This window comes from Athene cunicularia (assembly GCF_003259725.1).
Source record: "Athene cunicularia isolate RWA chromosome 2 unlocalized genomic scaffold, athCun1 chr2_part1, whole genome shotgun sequence".
Taxonomy (NCBI): Eukaryota; Metazoa; Chordata; class Aves; order Strigiformes; family Strigidae; genus Athene; species Athene cunicularia.
In genome coordinates, this window is record NW_020799095.1 from 28,788,915 (window position 1) to 28,801,873 (window position 12,959).

Below are 12,959 nucleotides of genomic sequence, written 5' to 3' on the forward strand. Positions count from 1 at the left end.
CCCCCCCCCAATCCGATGCCTGTCAAAGCAGCAGAACTGGTTCACCTTAAAAGCACTAGATCCTGGGAAATGCTCTATCAGAAATCTCCCTTGGTGTTTCTGATGCCACGGCAGAAGATACAGAGTGGATGAACCTGCTCCTTTGCTACCTGTGTGGGTCATATTCCTCCCATTCATCTTATTTGGCAAAAAATATTCCAGGGATCATCAGTTGTTAAGCAGTACTTTGAGCTGCACATACTTTGGTCTTTACTCTGTTGAGTTGGTAGCCAACATAAATCAGAAAAACCTGTTCCTTTCCCCACTGTGCTCTACCCAAGTGCCAGAAAAAAACTGAGACAAAGTGGGGAGCAGAGAACTGGGCAGTTGTGGTAGAAGGAACAAAAGTTAAACGAAAGGTCTGCACAGCAATGGGTTCATGTACATACTAAAAATACTAAAACGCATTGGCTCCAGCCATGAATGCTAACTTCTGTTCATTTCTTGCTCTTCTGAAGTTTGCAGAAGTAGGAGTTTCTTTTTCCGATATTCTTCATTCTCCTGTTCTGCTTCCTCATATATGGATTTTCTTATACATTCTTTTAGTTCCTCAATTCCTTCTCCAGTGTATGTAGATATAGGAATTATATATTTGAATTCAAGTGTATTTGCAGGGACCATTTCTTCCGGTAGTAAGTGTAAGAAGTCTGAAAAATCACATTGAAAGAGTTAATACAATCCCCAAATACTGTATCGCTATAAATCCCATAAAATCCCATTAAATTTAGAAAATAAAAGTTAATGAATTACTGTGATAAATGTAATGCAATGAATATAGAAGTATTATATTTAAAAAAATAGCCAACATCTCAGAAGACAGGCACTAACACAGCATTTACATCACACTTTGGCTCTCATGAGAAGATTCTATACCTTTCCTTCAACATGAGTACAAAGAAATCTGAAGTTGTAGAATATGGGAGATGGGATAGTTTTAAGCCCTTCTGATTCTTATAGACTCCAGGAAATAGGAAGAAATTCACCTCAATGTAATAACAAAATTGAAGTAAACCTACTGAAGTGCTAAGGCTTGGACAACCGGCCCAAGCCAGAGTTGATCTATAGATGAATCCTGTCTATTTTATAACTGAAAACCATTGTGCTAGTAGGTATTGTACTAAGTTATAACAACGCACTTATGCTGATGTAGAAAGTGCTCAAGCATTGGAAGTACTGAAGCCTGAACAACAGGCCCCAAGCCCAAGCTGCTTAGTGTGTCATCATTAACAAAGTGTGTAAACTCCTAGTAAAAGATGCAGCTTAGACAAAAGCCTGAACAACAGGCCCCAAGCCCAAGCTGCTTAGTGTGTCATCATTAACAAAGTATGTAAACTCCTAGTAAAAGATGCAGCTTAGACAAAATATAATCAGGAGTGAGGAGAGGATGTATCCAGCTTCCCTTGTTTAGCCTTGTTCCAGGCTGAGAACCCAAGGATCTGGCCTTGTTAGAAACTCCCTTGGGTTCCCCCCTGAGCCCTGGCCAGGCTTTGGGTGGGATCCAACAGGAACAGAAATTTTCCGCTCAGAACAAAGGTGCCAGCTGTTCTGGCCTGTCGATCTCTGGGATATAAGGCTGGGCCCGTTTGCAGCGACTTTGGATGCCTCACCTATGGGTGGACGCACCGTGTAGGATTTCCCCCTTGCCGGGACAGGCTCCCCAAACCCTCGCTGCAACCGGGGCTGCCCAGCCACTGCGGGTCCGGATGGTGGTAACGTATGCAATGGTGATGTACTTTTTTTAATCTCCATTCTCTCTCCCGTGTAGTAATGATTTAATGCATTACCCTGTTTTTTCCTGTTTGCTGCTTTAAGTGCACTATTCTGCTTTTTCTTACTGCATGTTTTCTATATTACACTGTTACATTGGTTATCACTAGTAAAATACGCCTACTCTTTCACTCTGGTGTCCGAGTTTAGTTGGTATCCTTAATCAGCAGAACATCTACATAGGTCTGTCCAGAATTTTCATGGGTTTTGGCCCAAGTCACATGATAAATTGTATATACATCAGTGTCTGCAAAGGGACCTTCAGTGGAGGTTACTGTTACCTGAGATACCTAGACCAGAAATTCACTTTCCCATATCATAGTGGTGAAGGACCATCCAGGATATCTCTATTTTATTAAAATATTCCTCAACAGTGAAGCCAGCATTACAAATGCATATATGCATATAAAAAGAGCTCTAAACACAGGAAGTGGTTTTAAAAACTATGTTCAAATAGTAAATTTAATAGCTGACTTCAGTTTCTAACAACTGCTTGCCAATGCAGTTACCCCAATGAAATCTTATTACTACTTTTGTCAAAGGTAATCACTGAAAGTTAATTTACCTTGAGGATTCTGTAGTTGATAAGTAAGTTCATTCAAGTTATCCTTTGCACAAGGTAAATCCATTTTATTAATGACAAGAAGTGCAGGCTTTGTTAGAAGTTCCTCTTTGTACAGCTGCAGTTCCTTAAAAGACAAATCAATTTGCCTTATTATTAGGAGTTTAACAAGTGCTACTTCTATTTTACTATATCTCCTCTCTCATTTGTTTAATTGCTCAAATAGTCTTTCATGCCTAGGCAGCCATGAGATTTACTCAGGTGCTCAAGGTATTAAAGAAGTCTGACAGAAGAAAAAAACATTCAGTGATTTTTTTACTCAAACAGATATTTCAGGGAAACGGGCTGGCTGATTCTGAAATAGCCTCCTATAAAGACAGTTTCGGTTTTGTTTTTCTGATATCCACAAACACAACATCAATTTCAGGAAAAGTTCAGATTTATAAACATATAAGCAAATTCTTTTAAGTTTTCAGATTCTTAAGCATTCTAATGGACTACAGTTAACATCAGAAATAAAATCACAACCATGAATCACCTGAAAATGAACAGCAACAGCTGAAATTCAGAAGATTCATCATCTTCAGTCCTACAGCTACAATAAGAACAGCTGCTGAACTTGAAATTACACAAAATCTTATTATTTTAAATCAGGACCAAAGGTAAGAGCTGGAAACACTGAATGTCTGCAAAGCTGGGGCCTGATGTCTCATCTCCATTATGCTGGGCAGCAGGGGCGTCAACGCAGGGATTCAGTTATACCCATGTATTTCTACTTCCTAAAAGACTACCAGACTGGGCAACTGAAAATTATGTCTTTTCACCTTTGCTTGCCTGTAAGAAATATTCCATATGCTGCACAGATTAGCAAAGGAACAGTTGTGCCCAACAAAGTAGAGCAGTTTCACCTGGACAGTTAAAGATTCCATAATTTCAGACAATCCTAAGCTTCTAACAGGCCTTATATTATAAATCCAGAAGACACACTAACATTTGAAAGTTCTTGATCAAAACTGAGCCCCTTTCTTGGCTCAACACATAACTACAACTTCAATTATGAAGATGAGAACCTACCTTTGTTAGAAGCAATATAGTTTCAAAGGCTGTTCTGAACTGAGTCTTAATAGACAGCTGAAACCCAGAAATATCAACCTGAAAAAGTTACAGAAAAACAAGCTTTGTGGTATAAAATTATGTTACAGTATCAAGATACTCTCCATCAACCACTTTGCAGTAAAATGTCCATGTACATGCTCTCATTCCTGGGCAAGTAACAGAGGGCAACTATACACCAAAGTAACACCATAGACACTGGAAGTAGAAACCAGTTGGTTCTGACAGTGTTTTTTAAAGGTCTCTTTTTTGAAGCTCTTTAAAGAGATCTCAGAAAAAATAATTTAAAAAAAAAAATCACTCAATGCTTTAATTACGCTTGGAACATGTCACTGCTCTAAATTAATTGGCAAATTTTAATGATAAATTCTATTTAAGAATTTATCATCAGTCATTTGAGTGTTCCATTCTGAAAAGAGCATTACAACTATATTTACCACAAAACATGCAAATTACAAACAATTTCCTGAATTCCAACTACACTGCAATTAAGACATATTTTATTTACTGCACTGCCTTTGATTTCTATAAGCTATAAATTCTATTTAACTTACAACTAAGAGAAGCTGTTTGGTTCTTTCTACATGTTTGAGAAATTTGTGGCCCATCCCTTTGTTTACATGTGCGCCTTCAATCAATCCTGGGAGATCAGCTACTGAAATCTAGGAAAACAAAAGGTTTAAACAAAAAATTTCCAACAAGCAAAAATCATTCTTTTATTAACTATCAACACCCATTATCGTTTTATACAAACAATAGAACCTAGACAAAGGAATGTCAGGAATATCTGTTTGGAGACTCCTTTTACGACTATGCGGGTATCCCTTGGAATTGTGTGGAGAACTGATCCCACACCAGTATGCATTGGTTGTTTCAATACATTTAGAATCTATCATCAGAAGCAGATTTAAACAAAATGCTACTATTACACAGACACTGTGTCCTCCTGTTTCCCTGTCTATTCATTCATACCTGTCTGCAACGTAGAAAATAGAGAGCAATAATACCTCAGCAGAGATCTTGCAAAATTTACCTATCACCTGAGAATAAAACACTCTGAAGGGCAAGCAGATTAGGCTATCAAGTTTGTTCAGAATTCAAACTGTCACTGGAAAAGAAAATAAAGTCTCTTCGCTGTGGCTACAGAGGATCATTATTCCAAATGCAAACCCACTTAACGTTGTTCCTCATAGCATGAGAAGCTCCAAGAATTTATCTTCTCTTCAACAGGAATGAGATTTAGATTAGTGTATCAGCTTCCAAGCAGAGCCCAGCAAAGACTGCCACAATGGACAGGAATCTTGTCATTTTCTCTGCTGGTTGAGAGGGTTGTACACAGTTGTAAAGGAGAGCTGAGACAGACTGAAAAAGAGCAGAATACTAAAACCCCCAAGTATCTACTCTATAACTCACAAAAAGCTAAGACAGAAGCGAAGTAAAGAAGAGCAAAAGTAGGGTCTTCAAATCTATCTAATACCTATTTAGAAAGCAACTATATTCAATTAAACAATGCCCAAAGCTGGCACACCATAAAATTTCCAGTGTGCTACCTATTGCAGAAGGGAGCTTTCTGCCCATGAGTAAGCTACACTCCCACTCGAGTCACACTAATTTTTAACTATTATGGATTTTCTAAATATTTGAAGCTTTCATTCAGAATCTTCCATCTACAGAGACATTAGATACAGCTGGATGAACCACAAACTTGTAACTAGAAACTGGAACAGAATAACTGGAACAGGAGAAAATAACTAGAGAGTTAGAACAGAAACATCCACTTTCTGGTGCGATGTCCTTGGGTGCTGTAGTAACATCATCATCACCTTTTTCCCCAACTTTAGTTCTCTTTCAAAGAACGTTTTTTTTACAAAGCTCAAAGAAACTCATATTCTCTAAAAACAGCATTTCGTTCAGATATTCTGGTAGAAAATATAAACGCTTCTGCTAGTTTCCATGATCTGGTACTAAGACATGAAGCCCAACTCACATGCAGATTCTCTACTTTTGTGTTTTGTCTTTTCCAAGTAGTAATGGCAGACAGCACCAGGTAACTTGCATGTATTTTCGTCTTTGTAATGTACTATGATAAAATTAGCAAATTTCTACATACTTCCTTAAAAACATCAGTTTTGTAGGAAAGAAAAAGTGAGGAGAGTTACCTCAATAATTGCTCTTAATTGCTTACATTGTTTTGTTCTTGGCAGTTGCAATACCAAGAGCTGAAGTACTTCCTCTTACTCACACATGCTCACTGTGATCACAATCACTAGTTCCACTGGCTTTAGAAAAGAGGTAATTTGTCCATATAGTTCCTATATAGCACCTGACACTGTAGTACAAAAACCATAAACTGCAGAAACACCCAATGAGGGTCATTTGCTAAAACATGAAACAGACTGCAGAAAAGAAAGCCAGGAATGCAGACAATTCTCCTACTGGAGAAAGATTCGCCAATAAGAGCAAGAGGTCCTGATTCATGGCAGGTAGATATTTTTTTAAAAAAAGGTTATAAACAATCCTGTTATTTGCAGCACAGTTTTCTAGGATAAGTTACCCTAAACTAGCAGATAAAATGAGTAATATACAAACAATTTCCCTTAGATCCCTTAGGTATGTGCATCTCTACAGGAAACCTGACAAACTAGACTAACTTCCTCTAACACATAGTTTTGTTAAAGGTTATTACAATGAAAGCTTCAAGCATCAGCTACTGAACCCCCTAAGGTTATTGCTTCTGAGAGTGAGGATTTTCTGTCTTTTCTCATCTGAGAGGTATCCTTTTCTGGTTAACTCATCTGAAACCCTTTTATGCATTTGCCTTTTATCTTGGAAGTGATGAGTCCAATACTGCATGTATCATACACTTAAAAACCAAAACAAAGTACATCAAAGAAGATTCAAGCTTCAGGAATCAAAGTGTTTGCTGTAACCTTACATAAACTTGGGGTCCAAAATCTATTAATAAGAATCTCATTTAGCATTGTGTTTTTTTCCCCCGGTGGATACTGTAGAAAGGATTCCAGGCACCATGCAATTATGTGACAACTTTACCTGAAGCAGCAGGGTGGAATCAGTTTCACAAAAAATAAGATGGTAGGGCAGTAGTTTCACTGGTCCTCCAGAGTTACAGCCTACCACAAAAGGAACCAGTCCCAAGTACTTCACTACTTCAGGTAGTATGCTACCCTGGCTGTCCAGGCAATCACTAGCACATCACACTATTTTAGTTTTTGTTTAAAAAAACCCAAACCAAACAAACACAAAAAAGAAACCACAAAATGAAGTCTGAGCAGACAACCTAGAAAGCCAGTACAGCCAGTTATGGTAATTGGGTTATATTCACTAAATTCCCTGTCATTCACTACTACAGATCTGCAGCTATTGGGACAAATTTGCCCCTGTTTATAATCCATTCTGAAAAAGACTTATTCATTCTAGAGCTCTCTGGATAGCCAACTTGCAGAAAAATTCCTCTTCTAAATAAAAACAACAGGTTAGTCTCTGAAACAATGATATTCTTAAAGTCCTAAACAACAGGATACTAGGACACAGTAATCACTTCTACACAGGAGCTCACAGCTCTTAAGATTATAAAGCAGGATTAGAACCACAGAAAGGAGACAAGGGAAAATGAGAAGCCGTTTATTAAAGTAACTTGAAATCTCATCAATGTCATATTACTGCATTTGGCTATAAAGCTCTCCTACTACTTTATAAAAATAGTACTTTCTCCACAACTTTCGTTAAATCCATGTAAATGCATTTTATATGTATACATTATAGACACACATAAGAAAAAAACCTACAGATTTCCTTTTTCCTTCTGAAGTTACATTAAGCAACATAACTAACCATTATATACAACTTTAATGAACAACCAAAATGACCTTTCATACCCACCTGCTTATAATCTGAATACATGATCTTTCCTAGTTTAGGCTGTATTGTTGTAACTAGGAAAAAAAAAGAGGAGGGAAAGAAAAACAAAACTTGTTTTAACTTTAAAAAAACACGTTGTTATTATTACAAAGCATTTAAGTGTTGCAGGGCCTTCTCACTTCATATTTAAATAAAACAAATATTCAACAGCAGGAAAAAATAAAGCAAAGGGGATGTTAAGAATTACTGAAAAAGGAATAAAGAAAAAGCAAAACAAGAGAGAACAAAATTAGACCTCTCAAAAACGCAACAGTTGACCAAATCTTGGCACTGTATGCAATTCTGTTCTTGTCATCCCAAAAAGGGAATAGAGGAGCTAGAGAAGTCTTGGACACAAAATGGGTTATCCAGATTATGGAAAAAGGCTGTAGAGAATCGGGAGTGGTGCAAAAAATCAGTAGGAACTATCCGTACTTGTATTCTTGCTTTTTATTTAACGCATGATCAGATGGCTAATCCTAATTTACTGATAGAAAACTAATAAAAATTGCATTTTTTCAATTGACAGATTCAAATCCAAAATCTTACTCTGTTGCAAGAACAGGTAGTAGCTATTTCCAAAGCATAAAAATGTTTATGCAGATTAAACTGATGGTGCATATTCACTAGACTGAGGATATTACGCACCATGAAGTCTCTCACATGTAATAAAATAGGCTGAGACTAAAGTTAATGTTCAACAGACCCTGCAATCAACAGGCTCAAGCACTATGAGGGCTGTACACATGAAAAACCGAGGCAGTTAAAGGAACTGGACACTGAAACAGTAAGTTCTCTCTTTGAAGTATTTCTTATAATTGAAAATCTGTGTACTGTATTTGACAGGCAACATGGTTATCCCCTATTCTTTATTATAAACCTCTAAATGAACTCACGAGAAAAGACTCTTCTTGCTCTCATGAAACATTTACTGCTCTAAAAATAAGAGTATGAACTTACATGCATAATCTGCAATCTCAGGTTTGGCATGAGAAATCTTGCTTAGTAAGGATGATTTTCCTGCATTTGGAAACCTAGAAGGAAAGTCAGGATGTATACAGTGAATAAACACGTATGTGATGCCTGCATATTTTACTGTCGAATACACTATATTACCTTAGTCAAACTCAATGATACCAATTAATTTCTACAGACTTAAGTTACTCACTTTTTTTTTAAAAGCAAAAAAACAAAACCCAGATCATAATGATTTTTTTTAAACAAATCAAAAGAATTTTTCTAAATCCAGCAATGCCTCCCAAGGATGCAGGCAGGAGAGGTATGTAAATACATGTGTAAAACTTTTAAGGGAGATCTTTCAAAGTCACTTGGACAGAAATACAGCATAGCATATAGGTCTACTTGAATTCAGTCTTCACATGCTATAGCTAATTTTGTAAATTACATTTACATTCAAAACACCTGTCATGCAAATACATCTTATCAAGTGGGACTTACAGTCTTTTAGTATACATATCATCATTAATGAAACATTCTACGATTGAAATACCAATGATATGTATGCTACAGCTTAGATAAAGTAGCAAAGTGCATATATATGATGGGAAGAGTGAAAGAGACTTTGTCTATATAGACACACACATGCACAGCTTGTGTATGCTTTTAAGGCAACAAAGTTGTACGAGGGATCCTGAAATTAGGACTAAACTGCATTGTTACCAAGTAAACCAAAATAGCAGCAAAGCCCAGGAGCTGGACTGTACAGACCTGACTGTTTTAACCTTTTCCCTATCCTCAGAGATAGCTGTACCTGCATACTACAACAAAAACATTCCTTAAGGGAACGTTTACAAAAGCTTCTTCACAGAATAAATCTATCCATTCAAATGGAAGCCTAAGTTAAAACTTAAATTACAACACTTGTTTTAAAGATTCACCTGAGTTTTAAGACACAATAGCCTTGATCCACGTCAAACCCAAAGCTAATGCTGACATCAGATGATAGACTACAGTCCTTATGACTACGGGCCTTATTCACAGCACCTGCTCCATACGGGAGATCGCACAAAACTTGTGTTCTGGTCAAATTCACACACAGTTATTCAGCACAATGTTTCAGTGCTCAAAGTGATCAAAGAAAAGGGCAACTGAATACTGGCCACAAGATACAAAGGCATGAGTCACACAAATCCATACACTCTCCACTTGAATACATGCAGAATCATGACCTGTTAACAGGGACAACTAATTAGAACATGAGCTAATGAAAAGCAAGACTAGTATTACATTAAGGGGCTTTATAAAGGGGTTGCATATGGGGCTTTCTTAAAATAGAGAGAGACATAATGACTCTTGTTAGAACAGGAAAACTACTGAGGGTAGTTTTAATGTGCTCTGATGTTACGAGGTGCCTTAAAGCCACTCTGGAAGGTTACTCTAGTCATCTGCTGGAGTATTTTGTTTCCACTGAGGTACAATATGCTCTTTGAAGTTTAAATAGCAACCTGCACTACACATCACAACCTGTACTCAAACCTGATGAGTCTTTCTCAAGTCTGTATGTTTTTTACTTGGTCTAATAGCAAACCACTTGCAAATCTACTGAACTAAAAATAACAAACAGAAAGATCAAAGTACAACCACAAACTATCAGAGGCTAATTCATACTCTCAACAAAAAAATAATGTTACTCTAATTAACTGATAATGATTTTAAAAATCCATTTTAAAGGGAAACCATCAGCTAAAATACAAGCCAAAATGCAAGATTAAAGCACCACCAGTGTTGTAAAACTCCCGTATTTTCACACACTCTAAAACAAGAAGAAAAACCTCTATCGTGTAATTATTGAAGACCTCTTGAAAATTGCTTAACTTTAGATAAATCTGATATTAGCAAAACTATTTCTAATAAGCAAACAAAAGAAAAATGTAGATAGAATACTATGCTGTCTTCAAGCTTCCATTCTTTAACGTTATATATCAACTGGACTATTTTCACATCAAACCCCTTGGCATTTTGCATTTCCTATGGTTTTTACTAATAAGGACCATGGGGTGTAAGGGGGGATAGTAGATGCTGAGTAGATCAATACTTCTGCAACTGTAGTCTGTTGAAAGCTTTCTCCAAATAAAAATATATTTATCCACATTGTTATAAACCAGCAACATTGAAAAGCACCAGAGGAAAAGAAACAGAAGTTGTACTGTTCCAGTGTGTAATTACTTTCTTCCAACATTCCAAGCTGTTTATTTGGGAGAGTAGGCTAGGTAGCCTTTGAAACTCCCTTTAATTAAAAAGGATCCACTTTTGGCAGTACCATATATTCAAAGATGAAATATGGGTAGTGTTTTTGGCTCTGTTTTGCATCTCCTACTTAATTATCAAATATTAGCTAATAGTATTTTGATAATCATTGCAACTGCTATATTAAATTAATATCAATATACTATCTTGAATCGTGAGGCCCTTTACCCAAAAAAGGATAACCAATATTTTCCAAATTTTAAAATTAATTCTAATAGGTTTAAACTCTAATTTGCAAACTGCAAGAAATTTAAGTGGCAATGCAAATGTACAGTTACACTCACCTTCCAAAATCTCAAATTTCTTTAAAGTCCCATTTGAAATTTACTAATTTGTTTTCTGTCAGTTCTCAAACTACAGTACTTACCCAACTAAGCCAACATCTGCTATAAGTTTCAAATCAAGACGAACAATCCGCTTCTGACCTTTGCAAGGCATAAAGTTTGTGATCAAAGAGCCTCCAAGACCTCCACGAGCTGCTAAGAATCTCTCTCCTGCTGCATTAAGCTCTCCTGGAAATAAAATCACTAGTGAAAAAGCACAATCCCATGCAGTAGTTCAGTTGTGGTTTTCCACTTACATCTTCAATGTAGGGAGAATTTTCTGTATGCTTTCTTACAAGAGCTGTGCACTCAGGGTCATGATATTTTTCCTTCCTTGGGAACCCCTGAGAGCAATCACACCCCAGTATCCCCCTCTGTCATACAGACAGCCACTTCAAGGAAAGTGCTAAGCACAGGCAGGCAAGGTATGGTCAAGACGGTATTCTGAAGCCTCCAATACTTGCAGAATGTAAAGAAAAATCTGCACTGATAGAAATGTGGCTACAGGAAACTCTTCAGATGTTCCATATTTTTTTTTATTAAGATGCAGGCTATGCTATCTCCCTTAGGGTTAGAATAATTAAAATAAAACTGCAACATATGAGTACGTAATTCAAGAATACCTTTAGACACTAACATGTGACATGATCACAAACAGTTCTTGCCATACATCCAATTTTGTTAAACATCCAAATCAGAGGCATCTGTGAATTTGCTTTGAACTCTGAACAGTATGAGAAGAAAGGCTCTTGGAAAACTGCAAAGGAACTATTGAGAGCTATTCCAAGAGCACTGTATTGAGAGAGACCTTCCAAGTTACTACCAAGCACTAACCTTCAAGAAAGAGTAAAAAACAGGCAAGTATTTTAGATAACCTGAAATGCTGCCACTCAGCAAGGATCTTTATCTTTTAAGCAATATCCATTAGGACATTAATAAAGTTATAGGGATTCTTACCTGAGTTTATGGACACATGATTTATGTAAGGTCAGTAATGATTCTGTAGAGGATCAGTATGGCTTCCAGCCTTTAACACTTGCTTGCAAGGACAATTTTATTTCTAGTGCATACAGTGATACAAATGGACTACTGCTAATTTCCGGAAGGGTTACTTCCTTTTCTCACAATTTCTACAGCGTATTTTTTGTCAACTCTTTGTCCAGACAAAGGAACACACGTACATATTTTGGGAGATGGGTAACCTTAAAACATCCTAGCGTTACAAGTCTGCTAGATGCTATCAAGAAATATGACAGTATCTACTAGATACATTAAAACAGAGCAAAAGTTCTTACCAATCTGCTTGCCATCATCACAAAGAATTGAAATTCCCAGAGGCACATGAACTTCACAATCTTCTCCTTTTTCACCTTTTAGTGATCTAACACTGGGAGAAATTAAACCAGGCTTAGTAACTTAAGGTGACATTTTGCTTTCTGGAAAAGATGCATGTAACAATTTTCATCAAACAATCTTTTACCTGCTGTTGGCTCCCGTTCCAGCTACGAATCGCTTCTGGGGATATTTGTCCCTTATGGTCTTTAAAGTAGTTCTTTCTTGGGCGACAAACCAGACGTCACCACCTCTCCCTCCTTCTCCACCTAGACGAGGATAACCCATTCCACCAGTTCCTCCTCTCACATAGAGCCGTAAAGCATCTATAAAGTTCCCATACTAATAAAACAACGAGTTTCATATCAGTATTACATCCTGTTTATATTTGATTTTGTAGTCATTAGAAACAATGTGGCTAAAACTGCCTGGAAGGAACTTTTCTCTGATGGCAGTAAGGAACGTTCAGACATGTAACCCTCTGACATCTTTGTTAGTAAGAGAAAGGTTTGACCTGTCTCCCCCAGCAGTGGTACCCGACGGCCCGCTCGGCCTGCGGAGCCCCGGGCAGAGGGACGGGCCGAGGCCCAGCTCCGCCCGGGCCCTGCCTCCTCCCGGGCCCCGCTGCCCACGCAGAC

General features: G+C 37.4%; 1 protein-coding gene across 1 annotated transcript; it reads right to left on the reverse strand.

The window, feature by feature from the left end:
• Positions 1–6: 6 nt before the first annotated feature.
• On the reverse strand, positions 7–12,933 carry GTPBP10 (GTP binding protein 10). Its single transcript, XM_026842217.1, has 9 exons — positions 12,470–12,933; positions 12,285–12,376; positions 11,034–11,178; positions 8,360–8,433; positions 7,382–7,434; positions 4,036–4,143; positions 3,443–3,520; positions 2,372–2,495; positions 7–686 (listed from the first exon to the last, which is right to left on the reverse strand). Exons 1-9 carry the CDS (start codon positions 12,607–12,609, stop codon positions 466–468), a joined length of 1,035 nt encoding a protein of 344 aa, XP_026698018.1. The 5' UTR covers positions 12,610–12,933; the 3' UTR covers positions 7–465.
• Between the last annotated feature and the right edge of the window lie 26 nt (positions 12,934–12,959).